The following is a 20,245-nucleotide window of genomic DNA, read 5'->3' on the forward strand; positions in this document are numbered from 1 at the left end:
TACATCGCACTGTGTGGTTAAAGGCATTTAATATAATACAATACAAATGATAACAGCCATCTTCACGTCTGAAACAGTGCCACTCATAACATGGATTTGTTACAGGCCACTGAAGCAAATAATATGTTCTTGGTTAATCTTCCTTGTGAGGGCACAATACCCTCACTATGAAATCATACAAACGTCCAGAGAAGAAGAAACATCTTCGTGATTTAGTGATGGACCAAAAAGGAGGAATGGGGAAATGTCCACATCTGCGCAAAAAGCGGATCAGTCCGTCTCACGTCAGTCTTTGATGACTTCGGGGTCCTGGTTTTCTGCTGCCAGTTTCAGCTGTTTTTGCCTCTGCATGTAGCGGTATCCTCGCACAGCACACAGGTATCCTCCGTACATCGTCAGCAGCATCATCGAGGCAGAAAAAGCCCGATAGCCGATGTCAGCCAGGCGCTTTCCAGACAGCATGATGAGGACCCTGAAAGAAGCAGGAACAGAAAGTCAGAGAAGGATTAGCAGCAAAATACTGTAAAGTGGTGCTGGAAAGTAAAGTAGTTTTACTTGAGGTCTTTAGGGGTGGTCAATATATGAGGGGTGATAAGTTTGTGGCCTAGAGGTAGAAGGAGATGAGTTATGCAGTTCTTGTTAAATACATGTGCAGCTACATTTTATAATCTTTATATTTGTACTTCACCATATTTTAGAGGAAAATAATCTACATACTACGTTTGTCAATTGTTTTACCGTTTTTAAAAAAAATATATACATATACACAACACAATACGCTTATTGTTAAATTAAGTTCAACTGACAGATACAATTAAACAGTATACAGTATAAACCTGTTAAATTAAGCTCCACTAAAACCAGCAACAATACTGAAATGCTGCTGTCATATGTATTGCGTCAGTAATTATACTCAATATAATTTATACTGTATCACAGCTCTGAATGGATCGCTCTCAACACATTTTGCTGATGACAAATATTTTACTCAAATATATTTACTTTCAATGTAAATATTATTTTTATTATTAGTATTATGTTGTATTATGGTAAAAATCTGATCAGTTCTTCCATCGCGGCTGTACAGTGTTTACACACAAGTCTGCAAAACAAACGTTAAAAAAATTAAGTTTAAGGAAAAACACTCAGTGTTAAGATTCAGCTGTGGGCCAGCAAAAAACTACGCAGCGAAGAGTTATTGTTGTTGTTGATGATAATGATGATATGTCAGTTTCTGGTGTTATCCATTAACTTGCAGGTAAGGATCTTTTCTCTGATATGAATCACAATGGCTGATCACACTGCTCATGAACACTCACAAGTGTAACGATAGCGACTGCTAATGTGAAGCACACCAGACTGTCAGATTTAATAATAAACTACAGGGTACAACCGGTTTAATGTCCAACATAAGTTTAACACTGATGCCTCGACATGAAATATTTATCTCTACAACCTAGCGACAGTCGCTCAGCTCTGACACATGGCGAATTATTTTATCGACTTCAGAAAATCATCACCTACTTGTCACATCTCTTTCCAGAGAAAATGCTTTTGAAATTTTCTTACCTTTTAATTTAAAAAGCGATAATAAAAAGTAGGTGGTCGTAGTTGTCCTCAATGTCAGAACACCAACATGCAAAGTTAGCACACAAACTAGCTAACCTTCGTTTGTGTAAGGTACGGGAACCCGGAGAGGACTTCTTTCTTCTCACAAATCTACAAGTACAGTTTCAGAGCGCCAACTACTGACCCGGAGACGAAAGTATTTATATTATAACACTCTCTCTCTCTCTCTCTCTCTCTCTCTCTCTCTCTCTCTCTCTCTCTATAGTCTTATTAGACATGAGCGATACTGCCGTCCACGGAAAGTGCAAGTAGCCCTTAATCTAAAAATAAGCGTGTCTTGTTTGTATTCAGATTTGTGCCTCAGGTATTTGAGTGAAATTGCTGCAACCAGGTTCGCTCAGGGTTTTAAAGAAGTCTACTTTAAATTGTTTCCATGCACTTCGCGTCACTGTCACTGAGCAACTATCGATTGTGTTGATAAACTAGGATAACTAACTTCCTTGTTTTTATAATACCTGCATGTACCCGCCCACCTCACACAGCACCCCAACTGCCTCCCCCACCTCTCTCTCTCCGGTCTGATTTACTTAAAAAACAAACGAACGAACGAACGAACAAACAATCAGAACTTAAAGCTGCAAGCAGCCAGAGTTTTCCTATATGTCCTCTCCTCTCTCCTGCTCTTCTTCCCAGAGAAGCACAGGAGCATACAGCAACAGAAAAGACATGGCCCCCTCCCAGCAGGGGACGCTATGAGTGTATCATCATATGAACATATAAATGAGTTGAGAGTGTGCTGGTCATCCTGATTATCTGTGCAGAACAAACATGTAATTTGTTTTAATGGACAGTGTGTTATTTGTAAATCACTTTAGTGATGTTTAGAGTTTGTGTAGACATTTCAATGGTGTTATTTTCAGCCACACATGTTAAGAATACAAGGATGTGCTTGGTCAAATATATCCTGGTATTTGTGGATATCTATATGAAAAAGTTAACTTTAATGGACATTTGTACTTTGAGTGAGTTGTGTTTATATGACTACATGTGTAATGTGGTTACAAGAAAGTTGCACATGTTAAGAAAAAGTATCATGAAATTTGTCAGAGGGTAACTCATGCATTCAGTGTTCAGTTTGAAAGATGTTGATGAGGCAAGTTAATGGAGCCTGTTGTGTGTTTGTGTGCTCTTTATATGTCCAAATTTTTTGCTTTCTCTACTTTCTCAACAAATAAGAACTATTTCAAATCATATACAATCATGTACATCACCACTTACCCACAGACGTAATACAAAAATACATAACACGTTATAGATTATATGCCATAAATCAATGCTTTGATTCTATAGCAGTAATACCTACATATATGTCATATACATTATTCAAAGTAAGGTTTTCTTTCCTTCATTACAACAGCATTTCCACGAATGCCATATCTCATTCTAAGTAGATATGTTGATAACACAATATTTAAGAAATGCTGTTGAAATATAGGTTTTGCTTTACCTTTACATCACTTCAAAAAGCAAAAGGCACTGGTTATGGTGCACCTAATACACTAGGGTGGGGTTCAATTCCCTGCAGTGTCCTGCTAATAGATTTATGGTGTAAGATCCACACAAAATCCTAAATCATGACGCACCTTGTCATGACAACTCCATGAAACGCAGAATGATGGCATTTTTCCAAAATGGCGGACTTCCTGTACATCATAGAACTTAAAAAGTGATTTTTTAGTAAGACCTCAAAATATCATAAAATATGAAATACGGCCGTAAGGCGTCAAAATATGCCAAAAAAAAAAGCCATACTTTGGTAAGACCTCAAAATGTCACAAAACATGTCATACGGCCGTAAGGCGTCAAAATATGCCAAAAAAAGTGATTTTTTAAATAAAACCTAAAAATGGTATAAAACATGTCATACGGCCGTAAGGCGTCAAAATCGGCCAAAAAAAGTCTAAATTTTTTTTTACCTGAAAATGTCATAAAAAACGTCATAGCATGGTAAGGCGTCAAAATGTGCAAAAAAAAGTCATAGTATATTAAGGCGTCAAAATCAGCCAAAAAAAGTCAAAATTTTTTTTGACCTCAAAGTGTCACAAAAAACGTTATTGTATAGTAAGGCGTCAAAATTGGACAAAAAAAGTCAAAAAATTTTTTGACCTCAAAATGTGCCAAAAAACGTCATAGTAGAGTAAGATGTCAAAATCGGACAAAAAAAGTCAAATTTTTTTTTGACCTCAAAATGTGCCAAAAAACATCATAGTATAGTAAGGCGTCAAAATCGTCCAAAAAAAGTCAAAAAATTTTTTGACCTCAATATGTCATAAAAAACGTCATAGTATAGTAAGGCGTTTTTTTCGGGCAAAAAAAGTCAAATTTTTTTTGACCTCAAAATGTCATAAAAAACGTCATAGTATAGTAAGGCGTTTTTTCAGGAAAAAAAAGTCAAATTTTTTTTTGACCTCAAAATGTCGTAAAAAACGTCATAGTATAGTAAGGCGTTTTTTTCGGGCAAAAAAAGTCAAAAAAATTTTTGACCTCAAAATGTAGTAAAAAACGTCATAGTATAGTAAGGCGTTTTTTTCAGGAAAAAAAAGTCAAAATTTTTTTTGACCTCAAAATGTCGTAAAAAACGTCATAGTATAGTAAGGCGTTTTTTTTCGAGCAAAAAAAGTCAAAAAATTTTTTGACCTCAAAATGTAGTAAAAAACGTCATAGTATAGTAAGGCGTTTTTTTCGGGCAAAAAAATTAAAAAATATTTTTGAACTCCAAATGTCATGAAAAACGTCATAGTATAGTAAGGCGTCAAAATGGGCCAAAAAAAGTCAAAAAATTTTTTGACCTCCAAATGTCATAAAAAACGTCATAGTATAGAAAGGCGTCAAAATTGGCCAAAAAAAGGCAATTTTTTTTTTTACCTCAATATGTCATAAAAAACGTCATAGTATAGTAAGGCGTTTTTTTCGGCCAAAAAAAGTCAAAAAAATTTTTGACCTCAAAATGTGGTAAAAAAACGTCATAGTATAGTAAGGCGTTTTTTTCGGGAAAAAAAAGTCAAATTTTTTTTGACCTCAAAATGTGGTAAAAAAACGTCATAGTATAGTAAGGCGTTTTTTTCGGGAAAAAAAAGTCAAATTTTTTTTGACCTCAAAATGTCGTAAAAAACGTCATAGTATAGTAAGGCGTGTTTTTCGGGCAAAAAAAGTCAAAACATTTTTTTGACCTCAAATTGTCATTGAAAATGTCATAGTATAGTAAGGCATCAAAATCGGCCAAAAAAAGTCAAAAAATTTTTTGACCTCAAAATGTCATAAAAAAGGTCATAGTATAGTAAAGCATTTTTTTTGGCCAAAAAAAGTCAAAAATTTTTTTGACCTCAAAATGTCATAAAAAACGTCATAGTATAGTAAGGCGTTTTTTTCAGGAAAAAAAAGTCAAAATTTTTTTTGACCTCAAAATGTCGTAAAAAACGTCATAGTATAGTAAGGCGTTTTTTTTCGAGCAAAAAAAGTCAAAAAATTTTTTGACCTCAAAATGTAGTAAAAAACGTCATAGTATAGTAAGGCGTTTTTTTCGGGCAAAAAAATTAAAAAATATTTTTGAACTCCAAATGTCATGAAAAACGTCATAGTATAGTAAGGCGTCAAAATGGGCCAAAAAAAGTCAAAAATTTTTTTTACCTCAATATGTCATAAAAAACGTCATAGTATAGTAAGGCGTTTTTTTCGGCCAAAAAAAGTCCAAAAAATTTTTGACCTCAAAATGTGGTAAAAAAACGTCATAGTATAGTAAGGCGTTTTTTTCGGGAAAAAAAAGTCAAATTTTTTTTGACCTCAAAATGTGGTAAAAAAACGTCATAGTATAGTAAGGCGTTTTTTTCGGGAAAAAAAAGTCAAATTTTTTTTGACCTCAAAATGTCGTAAAAAACGTCATAGTATAGTAAGGCGTGTTTTTCGGGCAAAAAAAGTCAAAACATTTTTTTGACCTCAAATTGTCATTGAAAATGTCATAGTATAGTAAGGCATCAAAATCGGCCAAAAAAAGTCAAAAAATTTTTTGACCTCAAAATGTCATAAAAAAGGTCATAGTATAGTAAAGCATTTTTTTTGGCCAAAAAAAGTCAAAAATTTTTTTGACCTCAAAATGTCATAAAAAACGTCATAGTATAGTAAGGCGTTTTTTTCAGGAAAAAAAAGTCAAAATTTTTTTTGACCTCAAAATGTCGTAAAAAACGTCATAGTATAGTAAGGCGTTTTTTTCGAGCAAAAAAAGTCAAAAAATTTTTTGACCTCAAAATGTAGTAAAAAACGTCATAGTATAGTAAGGCGTTTTTTTTCGGGCAAAAAAATTAAAAAATATTTTTGAACTCCAAATGTCATGAAAAACGTCATAGTATAGTAAGGCGTCAAAATGGGCCAAAAAAAGTCAAAAAATTTTTTGACCTCCAAATGTCATAAAAAACGTCATAGTATAGAAAGGCGTCAAAATTGGCCAAAAAAAGGCAATTTTTTTTTTTACCTCAATATGTCATAAAAAACGTCATAGTATAGTAAGGCGTTTTTTTCGGCCAAAAAAAGTCAAAAAAATTTTTGACCTCAAAATGTGGTAAAAAAACGTCATAGTATAGTAAGGCGTTTTTTTCGGGAAAAAAAAGTCAAATTTTTTTTGACCTCAAAATGTCGTAAAAAACGTCATAGTATAGTAAGGCGTTTTTTTCAGGAAAAAAAAGTCAAATTTTTTTTTGACCTCAAATTGTCATTGAAAATGTCATAGTATAGTAAGGCATCAAAATCGGCCAAAAAAAGTCAAAAAATTTTTTGACCTCAAAATGTCATAAAAAAGGTCATAGTATAGTAAAGCATTTTTTTTGGCCAAAAAAAGTCAAAAATTTTTTTGACCTCAAAATGTCATAAAAAATGTCATAGTATAGTAAGAAGTCAAAATCGGACAAAAAAAGTCAAAAAATTTTTTGACCTCAAAATGTCATAAAAAACGTCATAGTATAGTAAGGCGTATTTTTCGGGCAAAAAAAGTCAAATTTTTTTTTGACCTCAAAATGTGCCAAAAAACATCATAGTATAGTAAGGCGTCAAAATCGTCCAAAAAAAGTCAAAAAATTTTTTGACCTCAATATGTCATAAAAAACGTCATAGTATAGTAAGGCGTTTTTTTCGGGCAAAAAAAGTCAAATTTTTTTTGACCTCAAAATGTCATAAAAAACGTCATAGTATAGTAAGGCGTTTTTTCAGGAAAAAAAAGTCAAATTTTTTTTTGACCTCAAAATGTCGTAAAAAACGTCATAGTATAGTAAGGCGTTTTTTTCGGGCAAAAAAAGTCAAAAAAATTTTTGACCTCAAAATGTAGTAAAAAACGTCATAGTATAGTAAGGCGTTTTTTTCAGGAAAAAAAAGTCAAAATTTTTTTTGACCTTAAAATGTCGTAAAAAACGTCATAGTATAGTAAGGCGTTTTTTTCGAGCAAAAAAAGTCAAAAAATTTTTTGACCTCAAAATGTAGTAAAAAACGTCATAGTATAGTAAGGCGTTTTTTTCGGGCAAAAAAATTAAAAAATATTTTTGAACTCCAAATGTCATGAAAAACGTCATAGTATAGTAAGGCGTCAAAATGGGCCAAAAAAAGTCAAAAAATTTTTTGACCTCCAAATGTCATAAAAAACGTCATAGTATAGAAAGGCGTCAAAATTGGCCAAAAAAAGGCAATTTTTTTTTTTACCTCAATATGTCATAAAAAACGTCATAGTATAGTAAGGCGTTTTTTTCAGCCAAAAAAAGTCAAAAAAATTTTTGACCTCAAAATGTGGTAAAAAAAACGTCATAGTATAGTAAGGCGTTTTTTTCGGGAAAAAAAAGTCAACTTTTTTTTGACCTCAAAATGTCGTAAAAAACGTCATAGTATAGTAAGGCGTTTTTTTCAGGAAAAAAAAGTCAAATTTTTTTTTGACCTCAAAATGTCGTAAAAAACGTCATAGTATAGTAAGGCGTTTTTTTCGGGCAAAAAAAGTCAAAAAATTTTTTGACCTCAAAATGTAGTAAAAAACGTCATAGTATAGTAAGGCGTTTTTTTCGGGCAAAAAAAGTCAAAATTTTTTTTTACCTCAAAATGTCATAAAAAACGTCATAGTATAGTAAGGCGTTTTTTTCGGGCAAAAAAAGTCAAAAAAAATTTTTGACCTCAAAATGTCATAAAAAACGCAATAGTATAGTAAGGCGTTTTTTTCGGGCAAAAAAAGTCAAATTTTTTTTTGACCTCAAAATGTGCCAAAAAACGTCATAGTATAGTAAGGCGTCAAAATCGGACAAAAAGAGTCAAAAAAATTTTTGACCTCAAAATGTCATAAAAAACGTCATAGTATAGTAAAGCGTTTTTTTCGGCCAAAAAAAGTCAAAAAATTTTTTGACCTCAAAATGTCGTAAAAAACGTCATAGTATAGTAAGGCGTTTTTTTCGGGAAAAAAAAGTCAAAAAAATTTTTGACCTCAAAATGTCGTAAAAAACGTCATAGTATAGTAAGGCGTGTTTTTCGGGCAAAAAAAGTCAAAACATTTTTTTGACCTCAAATTGTCATTGAAAATGTCATAGTATAGTAAGGCATCAAAATCGGCCAAAAAAAGTCAAAAAAATTTTTGACCTCAAAATGTCATAAAAAAGGTCATAGTATAGTAAAGCATTTTTTTTGGCCAAAAAAAGTCAAAAATTTTTTTGACCTCAAAATGTCATAAAAAATGTCATAGTATAGTAAGAAGTCAAAATCGGACAAAAAAAGTCAAAAAATTTTTTGACCTCAAAATGTCATAAAAAACGTCATAGTATAGTAAGGCGTCAAAATCGAACAAAAAAAGTCAAATTTTTTTTTTACCTCAAAATGTGCCAAAAAACGTCATAGTATAGTAAGGCGTCAAAATCGGCCAAAAAAAGTCAAAAAAATTTTTGACCTCAAAATGTAGTAAAAAACGTCATAGTATAGTAAAGCGTTTTTTTCGGCCAAAAAAAGTCAAAAATTTTTTTGAACTCCAAATGTCATAAAAAACGTCATAGTATAGTAAGGCGTTTTTTTCGGGCAAAAAAAGTAAAAAATATTTTTGACCTCAAAATGTCATAAAAAACGTCATAGTATAGTAAGGCGTTTTTTTCGGGCAAAAAAAGTCAAAAATATTTTTGAACTCCAAATGTCATAAAAAACGTCATAGTATAGTAAGGCGTTTTTTTTCGGGCAAAAAAAGTCAAAAAAATTTTTGACCTCAAAATGTCATAAAAAACGTCATAGTATAGTAAGGCGTATTTTTCGGGCAAAAAAAGTCAAAATTTTTTTTGACCTCAAAATGTCATAAAAAATGTCATAGTATAGTAAGGCGTCAAAATCGGCCAAAAAAAGTCAAAAAAATTTTTGACCTCAAAATGTCATAAAAACGTCATAGTACAGTAAGGCGTCAAAATCGGCCAAAAAAAGTCAAAAATATTTTTGACCTCAAAATGTCATAAAAAACGACATAGTATAGTAAGGCGTTTTTTTTCGGCCAAAAAAAGTCAAAATTTTTTTTGACCTCAAAATGTCATAAAAAACGTCATAGTATAGTAAGGCGTTTTTTTCGGACAAAAAAAGTCAAAAATTTTTTTGACCTCAAAATGTCATAAAAAACGTCATAGTATAGTAAGGCGTCAAAATCGGCCAAAAAAAGTCAAAAATATTTTTGACCTCCAAATGTCGTAAAAAACGTCATAGTATAGTAAGGCGTCAAAATCGGCCAAAAAAAGTCAATTTTTTTTTTTACCTCAATATGTCATAAAAAACGTCATAGTATAGTAAGGCGTTTTTTTCGGACAAAAAAAGTCAAAAAATTTTTTGACCTCAAAATGTCATAAAAAACGTCATAGTATAGTAAGGCGTCAAAATCGGACAAAAAAAGTCAAATTTTTTTTTGACCTCAAAATGTGCCAAAAAACGTCATAGTATAGTAAGGCGTCAAAATCGGACAAAAAAAGTCAAAAATTTTTTTGACCTCAAAATGTCGTAAAAAACGTCATAGTATAGTAAGGCGTCAAAATCGGACAAAAAAAGTCAACATTTTTTTTGACCTCAAAATGTCGTAAAAAACGACATAGTATAGTAAGGCGTTTTTTTCGGGCAAAAAAAGTCAAAATTTTTTTTGACCTCAAAATGTGCCAAAAAACGTCATAGTATGGTAAGGCGTTTTTTTCGACCAAAAAAAGTCAAAAATATTTTTGAACTGCAAATGTCATAAAAAACGTCATAGTATAGTAAGGCGTTTTTTTCGGGCAAAAGAAGTCAGAAATATTTTGGACCTCCAAATGTCGTAAAAAACGTCATAGTATAGTAAGGCGTCAAAATCGGCCAAAAAAAGTCAAAAATTTTTTTTACCTCAATATGTCATAAAAAACGTCATAGTATAGTAAAGCGTTTTTTTCGGCCAAAAAAAGTCAAAAAAATTTTTTACCTCAAAATGTCGTAAAAAACGTCATAGTATAGTAAGGCGTCAAAATCGGCCAAAAAAAGTCAAAAAATTTTTTGACCTCAAAATGTCATAAAAAACATCATAGTATAGTAAGGCGTCAAAATCGGACAAAAAAAGTCAAAAAATTTTTTGACCTCAAAATGTCATAAAAAACGTCATAGTATAGTAAGGCGTCAAAATCGGACAAAAAAAGTCAAATTTTTTTTTGACCTCAAAATGTGCCAAAAAACGTCATAGTATAGTAAGGCGTCAAAATCGGACAAAAAAAGTCAAAAATTTTTTGACCTCAAAATGTCATAAAAAACGTCATAGTATAGTAAGGCGTTTTTTTCGGCCAAAAAAAGTCAAAAAATTTTTTGACCTCAAAATGTGGTAAAAAAACATCATAGTATAGTAAGGCGTTTTTTTCAGGCAAAAAAAGTCAAATTTTTTTTTGACCTCAAAATGTGCCAAAAAACGTCATAGTATAGTAAGGCGTCAAAATCGGACAAAAAAAGTCAAAATTTTTTTTGACCTCAAAATGTCGTAAAAAATGTCATAGTATAGTAAGGCGTTTTTTTCGGGCAAAAAAAGTCAACATTTTTTTTGACCTCAAAATGTGCCAAAAAACGTCATAGTATAGTAAGGCGTTTTTTTCGGCCAAAAAAAGTCAAAAATATTTTTGAACTCCAAATGTCATAAAAAACGTCATAGTATAGTAAGGCGTTTTTTTCGGGCAAAAGAAGTCAGAAATATTTTGGACCTCCAAATGTCGTAAAAAACGTCATAGTATAGTAAGGCGTCAAAATCGGCCAAAAAAAGTCAAAATTTTTTTTTACCTCAATATGTCATAAAAAACGTCATAGTATAGTAAAGCGTTTTTTTCGGCCAAAAAAAGTCAAAAAATTTTTTTTACCTCAAAATGTCATAAAAAACGTCATAGTATAGTAAGGCGTCAAAATCGGACAAAAAAAGTCAAATTTTTTTTTGACCTCAAAATGTGCCAAAAAACGTCATAGTATAGTAAGGCGTCAAAATCGGCCAAAAAAAGTCAAAAAATTTTTTGACCTCAAAATGTCATAAAAAACGTCATAGTATAGTAAGGCGTTTTTTTCGGCCAAAAAAAGTCAAAAAATTTTTTGACCTCAAAATGTGGTAAAAAAACATCATAGTATAGTAAGGCGTTTTTTTCAGGCAAAAAAAGTCAAAAAATTTTTTGACCTCAAAATGTCGTAAAAAACGTCATAGTATAGTAAGGCGTTTTTTTCGGCCAAAAAAAGTCAAAAAAATTTTTGACCTCAAAATGTCATCAAAAACGACATAGTATAGTAAGGCGTTTTTTTTCGGGCAAAAAAAGTCAAAAATTTTTTTGACCTCAAAATGTCATAAAAAACGTCATAGTATAGTAAGGCGTTTTTTACGGGCAAAAAAAGTCAAAAATATTTTTGACTTCCAAATGTCGTAAAAAACGTCATAGTATAGTAAGGCGTTTTTTACGGGCAAAAAAAGTCAAAAATATTTTTGACTTCCAAATGTCGTAAAAAACGTCATAGTATAGTAAGGCGTTTTTTTCGGAGAAAAAAAGTCAAAAAAATTTTTGGCCTCAAAATGTCATAAAAAACGACATAATATAGTAAGGCGTTTTTTTCGGGCAAAAAAAGTCAAAAATATTTTTGACTTCCAAATGTCGTAAAAAACGTCATAGTATAGTAAGGCGTTTTTTACGGGCAAAAAAAGTCAAAAATATTTTTGACTTCCAAATGTCGTAAAAAACGTCATAGTATAGTAAGGCGTTTTTTTCGGACAAAAAAAGTCAAAAAAATTTTTGGCCTCAAAATATCATAAAAAACGACATAGTATAGTAAGGCGTTTTTTTCGGGCAAAAAAAGTCAAAAATATTTTTGACCTCCAAATGTCGTAAAAAACGTCATAGTATAGTAAGGCGTTTTTTTCGGGCAAAAAAAGTCAAAAATATTTTTGACCTCCAAATGTCGTAAAAAACGTCATAGTATAGTAAGGCGTTTTTTTCGGGCAAAAAAAGTCAAAAATATTTTTGACCTCCAAATGTCGTAAAAAACGTCATAGTATAGTAAGGCGTTTTTTTCGGGCAAAAAAAGTCAAATTTTTTTTTGACCTCCAAATGTCGTAAAAAAACGTCATAGTATAGTAAGGCGTTTTTTTTCGGCCAAAAAAAGTCAAGAAATTTTTTGACCTCAAAATGTCATAAAAAACGTCATAGTATAGTAAGGCGTCAAAATCGGACAAAAAAAGTCAAATTTTTTTTTTGACCTCAAAATGTGCCAAAAAACGTCATAGTATAGTAAGGCGTCAAAATCGGCCAAAAAAAGTCAAAAAATTTTTTGACCTCAAAATGTCATAAAAAACGTCATAGTATAGTAAGGCGTTTTTTTCGGCCAAAAAAAGTCAAAAATATTTTTGAACTCCAAATGTCGTAAAAAACGTCATAGTATAGTAAGGCGTTTTTTTTCGGCCAAAAAAAGTCAAAAATATTTTTGACCTCAAAATGTCGTAAAAAACGTCATAGTATAGTAAGGCGTCAAAATCGGACAAAAAAAGTCAAAAATTTTTTTGACCTCAAAATGTCATAAAAAACGTCATAGTATAGTAAGGCGTCAAAATCGGACAAAAAAAGTCAAAAAATTTTTTGACCTCAAAATGTCATAAAAAACGTCATAGTATAGTAAGGCGTTTTTTTTCGGGCAAAAAAAGTCAAAAATTTTTTTGACCTCAAAATGTCGTAAAAAACGTCATAGTATAGTAAGGCGTTTTTTTCGGGAAAAAAAAGTCAAAGAATTTTTTGACCTCAAAATATCATAAAAAACGTCATAGTATAGTAAGGCGTTTTTTTCGGCCAAAAAAAGTCAAAATTTTTTTTGACCTCAAAATGTCATAAAAAACGTCATAGTATAGTAAGGCGTTTTTTTCGAGCAAAAAAAGTCAAAAAAATTTTTGACCTCAAAATGTCATAAAAAACGTCATAGTATAGTAAGGCGTCAAAATCGGACAAAAACAGTCAAAAAATTTTTTGACCTCAAAATGTAGTAAAAAACGTCATAGTATAGTAAGGCGTCAAAATCGGCCAAAAAAAGTCAAAAAATTTTTTGACCTCAAAATGTCATAAAAAACGTCATAGTATAGTAAGGCGTTTTTTTCGGCCAAAAAAAGTCAAAAATATTTTTGAACTCCAAATGTCGTAAAAAACGTCATAGTATAGTAAGGCGTTTTTTTCGGCCAAAAAAAGTCAAAAATATTTTTGACCTCAAAATGTCGTAAAAAACGTCATAGTATAGTAAGGCGTCAAAATCGGACAAAAAAAGTCAAAAATTTTTTTGACCTCAAAATGTCATAAAAAACGTCATAGTATAGTAAGGCGTCAAAATCGGACAAAAAAAGTCAAAAAATTTTTTGACCTCAAAATGTCATAAAAAACGTCATAGTATAGTAAGGCGTTTTTTTCGGGCAAAAAAAGTCAAAAATTTTTTTTGACCTCAAAATGTCGTAAAAAACGTCATAGTATAGTAAGGCGTTTTTTTCGGGAAAAAAAAGTCAAAGAATTTTTTGACCTCAAAATATCATAAAAAACGTCATAGTATAGTAAGGCGTTTTTTTCGGCCAAAAAAAGTCAAAATTTTTTTTGACCTCAAAATGTGCCAAAAAACGTCATAGTATAGTAAGGCGTTTTTTTCGAGCAAAAAAAGTTAAAAAAATTTTTGACCTCAAAATGTCATAAAAAACGTCATAGTATAGTAAGGCGTCAAAATCGGCCAAAAAAAGTCAAAAAATTTTTTGACCTCAAAATGTCATAAAAAACGTCATAGTATAGTAAGGCGTTTTTTTCGGCCAAAAAAAGTCAAAAATATTTTTGAACTCCAAATGTCGTAAAAAACGTCATAGTATAGTAAGGCGTTTTTTTCGGCCAAAAAAAGTCAAAAATATTTTTGACCTCAAAATGTCGTAAAAAACGTCATAGTATAGTAAGGCGTCAAAATCGGACAAAAAAAGTCAAAAATTTTTTTGACCTCAAAATGTCATAAAAAACGTCATAGTATAGTAAGGCGTCAAAATCGGACAAAAAAAGTCAAAAAATTTTTTGACCTCAAAATGTCATAAAAAACGTCATAGTATAGTAAGGCGTTTTTTTCGGGCAAAAAAAGTCAAAAATTTTTTTTGACCTCAAAATGTCGTAAAAAACGTCATAGTATAGTAAGGCGTTTTTTTCGGGAAAAAAAAGTCAAAGAATTTTTTGACCTCAAAATATCATAAAAAACGTCATAGTATAGTAAGGCGTTTTTTTCGGCCAAAAAAAGTCAAAATTTTTTTTGACCTCAAAATGTCATAAAAAACGTCATAGTATAGTAAGGCGTTTTTTTCGAGCAAAAAAAGTCAAAAAAATTTTTGACCTCAAAATGTCATAAAAAACGTCATAGTATAGTAAGGCGTTTTTTTCGGGCAAAAACAGTCAAAAAATTTTTTGACCTCAAAATGTAGTAAAAAACGTCATAGTATAGTAAGGCGTTTTTTTCGGCCAAAAAAAGTCAAAAATTTTTTTGACCTCAAAATGTCATAAAAAACGTCATAGTATAGTAAGGCGTTTTTTTCGGGCAAAAAAAGTCAAAAAAATTTTTGACCTCAAAATGTCATAAAAAACGTCATAGTATAGTAAGGGTTTTTTTCGGCCAAAAAAAGTCAAAAATTTTTTTGACCTCAAAATGTAGTAAAAAACGTCATAGTATAGTAAGGCGTCAAAATCGGCCAAAAAAAGTCAAATTTTTTTTTTTACCTCAATATGTCATAAAAAACGTCATAGTATAGTAAGGCGTTTTTTTCGGACAAAAAAAGTCAAAAAATTTTTTGACCTCAAAATGTCATAAAAAACGTCATAGTATAGTAAGGCGTCAAAATCGGACAAAAAAAGTCAAATTTTTTTTTGACCTCAAAATGTGCCAAAAAACGTCATAGTATAGTAAGGCGTCAAAATCGGACAAAAAAAGTCAAAATTTTTTTTGACCTCAAAATGTCGTAAAAAACGTCATAGTATAGTAAGGCGTCAAAGTCGGACAAAAAAAGTCAACATTTTTTTTGACCTCAAAATGTGCCAAAAAACGTCATAGTATAGTAAGGCGTTTTTTTCCGGCAAAAAAAGTCAAAAAATTTTTTGACCTCAAAATGTCATAAAAAACGTCATAGTATAGTAAGGCGTCAAAATCGGACAAAAAAAGTCAAAAAATTTTTTGACCTCAAAATGTCATAAAAAACGTCATAGTATAGTAAGGCGTCAAAATCGGCCAAAAAAAGTCAAATTTTTTTTTGACCTCAAAATGTGCCAAAAAACGTCATAGTATAGTAAGGCGTCAAAATCGGACAAAAAAAGTCAAAAATTTTTTGACCTCAAAATGTCATAAAAAACGTCATAGTATAGTAAGGCGTTTTTTTCGGCCAAAAAAAGTCAAAAAATTTTTTGACCTCAAAATGTGGTAAAAAAACATCATAGTATAGTAAGGCGTTTTTTTCATGCAAAAAAAGTCAAAAAATTTTTTGACCTCAAAATGTCGTAAAAAACGTCATAGTATAGTAAGGCGTTTTTTTCGGCCAAAAAAAGTCAAAAAATTTTTTGACCTCAAAATGTCGTAAAAAACGACATAGTATAGTAAGGCGTTTTTTTTTGGCCAAAAAAAGTCAAAAAATTTTTTGACCTCAAAATGTCGTAAAAAACGTCATAGTATAGTAAGGCGTTTTTTTCGGCCAAAAAAAGTCAAAAAATTTTTTGACCTCAAAATGTCGTAAAAAACGACATAGTATAGTAAGGCGTTTTTTTTTTGGCCAAAAAAAGTCAAAAATTTTTTTGACCTCAAAATGTCATAAAAAACGTCATAGTATAGTAAGGCGTTTTTTACGGGCAAAAAAAGTCAAAAATATTTTTGACTTCCAAATGTCGTAAAAAACGTCATAGTATAGTAAGGCGTTTTTTACGGGCAAAAAAAGTCAAAAATATTTTTGACTTCCAAATGTCGTAAAAAACGTCATAGTATAGTAAGGCGTTTTTTTCGGAGAAAAAAAGTCAAAAAAATTTTTGGCCTCAAAATGTCGTAAAAAACGACATAGTATAGTAAGGCGTTTTTTTCGGGCAAAAAAAGTCAAAAATATTTTTGACTTCCAAATGTCGTAAAAAACGTCATAGTATAGTAAGGCGTTTTTTTCGGGCAAAAAAAGTCAAAAATATTTTTGACCTCCAAATGTCGTAAAAAACGTCATAGTATAGTAAGGCGTTTTTTTCGGGCAAAAAAAGTCAAAAATATTTTTGACCTCCAAATGTCGAAAAAACGTCATAGTATAGTAAGGCGTTTTTTTCGGGCAAAAAAAGTCAAAAATATTTTTGAACTCCAAATGTCGTAAAAAACGTCATAGTATAGTAAGGCGTTTTTTTCGGCCAAAAAAAGTCAAAAATATTTTTGAACTCCAAATGTCGTAAAAAACGACATAGTATAGTAAGGCGTTTTTTTCGGCCAAAAAAAGTCAAAAATATTTTTGACCTCAAAATGTCGTAAAAAACGTCATAGTATAGTAAGGCGTCAAAATCGGACAAAAAAAGTCAAAAATTTTTTTGACCTCAAAATGTCATAAAAAACGTCATAGTATAGTAAGGCGTCAAAATCGGACAAAAAAAGTCAAAAAATTTTTTGACCTCAAAATGTCATAAAAAACGTCATAGTATAGTAAGGCTTTTTTTCGGGCAAAAAAAGTCAAATTTTTTTTTGACCTCAAAATGTCGTAAAAAACGTCATAGTATAGTAAGGCGTTTTTTTCGGGAAAAAAAAGTCAAAGAATTTTTTGACCTCAAAATATCATAAAAAACGTCATAGTATAGTAAGGCGTTTTTTTCGGCCAAAAAAAGTCAAAAAATTTTTTGACCTCAAAATGTCGTAAAAAACGTCATAGTATAGTAAGGCGTTTTTTTCGCGCAAAAAAAGTCAAAAATTTTTTTGACCTCAAAATGTCTTAAAAAATGTCATAGTATAGTAAGGCGTCAAAATCGGCCAAAAAAAGTCAAAAATTTTTTTGACCTCAAAATGTCATAAAAAACGTCATAGTATAGTAAGGCGTTTTTTTCGGCCAAAAAAAGTCAAAAAATTTTTTGACCTCAAAATGTGGTAAAAAAAACATCATAGTATAGTAAGGCGTTTTTTTTCAGGCAAAAAAAGTCAAAAAATTTTTTGACCTCAAAATGTCGTAAAAAACGTCATAGTATAGAAAGGCGTCAAAATCGGCCAAAAAAAGTCAAACATTTTTTTTACCTCAATATGTCATAAAAAACGTCATAGTATAGTAAAGCGTTTTTTTCGGCCAAAAAAAGTCAAAATTTTTTTTGACCTCAAAATGTCATAAAAAACGTCATAGTATAGTAAGGCGTTTTTTTCGGGCAAAAAAAGTCAAAAAATTTTATGACCTCAAAATGTCATAAAAAACGTCATAGTATAGTAAGGCGTCAAAATCGGACAAAAAAAGTCAACATTTTTTTTGACCTCAAAATGTGCCAAAAAACGTCATAGTATAGTAAGGCGTTTTTTTCGGGCAAAAAAAGTCAAAATTTTTTTTGACCTCAAAATGTGCCAAAAAACGTCATAGTATAGTAAGGCGTTTTTTTCGACCAAAAAAAGTCAAAAATATTTTTGAACTCCAAATGTCATAAAAAACGTCATAGTATAGTAAGGCGTCAAAATCGGCCAAAAAAGTCAAAAAAATTTTTTACCTCAATATGTCATAAAAAACGTCATAGTATAGTAAGGCGTCAAAATCGGCCAAAAAAAGTCAAAAAATTTTTTTACCTCAATATGTCATAAAAAACGTCATAGTGTAGTAAAGCGTTTTTTTCGGCCAAAAAAGGTCAAATTTTTTTTTGACCTCAAAATGTGCCAAAAAAACGTCATAGTATAGTAAGGCGTCAAAATCGGCCAAAAAAAGTCAAAAAATTTTTTGACCTCAAAATGTCGTAAAAAACGTCATAGTATAGTAAGGCGTCAAAATCGGACAAAAAAAGTCAAAAATTTTTTTGACCTCAAAATGTCATAAAAAACGTCATAGTATAGTAAGGCGTCAAAATCGGACAAAAAAAGTCAAAAAATTTTTTGACCTCAAAATGTCATAAAAAACGTCATAGTATAGTAAGGCGTTTTTTTCGGGCAAAAAAAGTCAAATTTTTTTTTGACCTCAAAATGTCGTAAAAAACGTCATAGTATAGTAAGGCGTTTTTTTCGGGAAAAAAAAGTCAAAGAATTTTTTGACCTCAAAATATCATAAAAAACGTCATAGTATAGTAAGGCGTTTTTTTCGGGAAAAAAAAGTCAAAGAATTTTTTGACCTCAAAATGTCATAAAAAACGTCATAGTATAGTAAGGCGTTTTTTTCGAGCAAAAAAAGTCAAAAAAATTTTTGACCTCAAAATGTCATAAAAAACGTCATAGTATAGTAAGGCGTTTTTTTTCGGGCAAAAACAGTCAAAAATATTTTTGAACTCCAAATGTCGTAAAAAACGTCATAGTATAGTAAGGTGTTTTTTTCGGGCAAAAAAGTCACATTTTTTTTTACCTCAAAATGTCATAAAAAACGTCATAGTATAGTAAGGCATTTTTTTCGGCCAAAAAAAGTCAAAAAATTTTTTGACCTCAAAATGTGGTAAAAAAACGTCATAGTATAGTAAGGCGTTTTTTTCAGGCAAAAAAAGTCAAAACATTTTTTGACCTCAAAATGTCGTAAAAAACATCATAGTATAGTAAGGCGTTTTTTTTTCAGGCAAAAAAAGTCAAAAATATTTTTGAACTCCAAATGTCGTAAAAAACGTCATAGTATAGTAAGGCGTTTTTTTCGCGCAAAAAAAGTCAAAAATTTTTTTGACCTCAAAATGTCTTAAAAAATGTCATAGTATAGTAAGGCGTCAAAATCGGACAAAAAAAGTCAAAAAATTTTTGACCTCAAAATGTCATAAAAAACGTCATAGTATAGTAAGGCGTTTTTTTCGGCCAAAAAAAGTCAAAAAATTTTTTGACCTCAAAATGTGGTAAAAAAACGTCATAGTATAGTAAGGCGTTTTTTTTCAGGCAAAAAAAGTCAAAAAATTTTTTGACCTCAAAATGTCGTAAAAAACGTCATAGTATAGAAAGGCGTCAAAATCGGCCAAAAAAAGTCAAAATTTTTTTTTACCTCAATATGTCGTAAAAAACGTCATAGTATAGTAAGGCGTTTTTTTCGGGCAAAAAAAGTCAAAAAATTTTATGACCTCAAAATGTCATAAAAAACGTCATAGTATAGTAAGGCATCAAAATCGGACAAAAAAAGTCAAAAAAAATTTTTACCTCAAAATGTCATAAAAAACAAAATAGTAAAGCGTTTTTTTCGGCCAAAAAAAGTCAAAAGTTTTTTTGACCTCAATATGTAATAAAAAGCGTCATAGTATAGTAAGGCGTTTTTTTCGGCCAAAAAAAGTCAAAAATATTTTTGACCTCCAAATGTCGTAAAAAACGTCATAGTATAGAAAGGCGTCAAAATCGGCCAAAAAAAGTCAAATTTTTTTTTTTACCTCAATATGTCATAAAAAACGTCATAGTATAGTAAAGCGTTTTTTCGGCCAAAAAAAGTCAAAATTTTGTTTGACCTCAAAATGTCGTTAAAAATGTCATAGTATAGTAAGGCGTTTTTTTCGGGCAAAAAAAGTCAAAAATATTTTTGACCTCCAAATGTCGTAAAAAACGTCATAGTATAGTAAGGCGTCAAAATCGGCCAAAAAAAGTCAAAAATATTTTTGAACTCCAAATGTTGTAAAAAACGTCATAGTATAGTAAGGCGTTTTTTTCGGCCAAAAAAAGTCAAAAATATTTTTGACCTCAAAATGTCATAAAAAACGTCATAGTATAGTAAGGCCTCAAAATCGGACAAAAAAAGTCAAAAATTTTTTTGACCTCAAAATGTCGTAAAAAACGTCATAGTATAGTAAGGCGTATTTTTTGGCCAAAAAAAGTCAAAATTTTTTTCATAAAAAATGTCATAGTATAGTAAGGCGTCAAAATCGGCCAAAAAAAGTCAAAATTTTTTTGACCTCAAAATGTCATAAAAAACATCATAGTATAGTAAGGCGTTTTTTTCGGCCAAAAAAAGTCAAAAAATTTTTTGACCTCAAAATGTCGTAAA

The 20,245-nt window shown here is 30.7% G+C and overlaps 1 protein-coding gene across 1 annotated transcript; it reads right to left on the minus strand.

The window, feature by feature from the left end:
• Positions 1–12: 12 nt before the first annotated feature.
• LOC121179611 (cytochrome c oxidase assembly protein COX14 homolog) lies at positions 13–1,701 on the minus strand. The gene is made up of 2 exons (XM_041034540.1): positions 1,570–1,701; positions 13–472 (listed from the first exon to the last, which is right to left on the minus strand). Exon 2 carries the CDS (start codon positions 460–462, stop codon positions 286–288), a length of 177 nt encoding a protein of 58 aa, XP_040890474.1. The 5' UTR covers positions 463–472; positions 1,570–1,701; the 3' UTR covers positions 13–285.
• Between the last annotated feature and the right edge of the window lie 18,544 nt (positions 1,702–20,245).

This window comes from Toxotes jaculatrix, chromosome 3, assembly GCF_017976425.1.
Source record: "Toxotes jaculatrix isolate fToxJac2 chromosome 3, fToxJac2.pri, whole genome shotgun sequence".
NCBI lineage: Eukaryota > Metazoa > Chordata > Actinopteri > Toxotidae > Toxotes > Toxotes jaculatrix.

What these genes read in the sequence shown, in the direction of transcription:
- LOC121179611 (XM_041034540.1), bottom strand. Translation starts at nt 462, where the DNA reads ATGCTGTCTGGAAAGCGCCTGGCTGACATCGGCTATCGGGCTTTTTCT.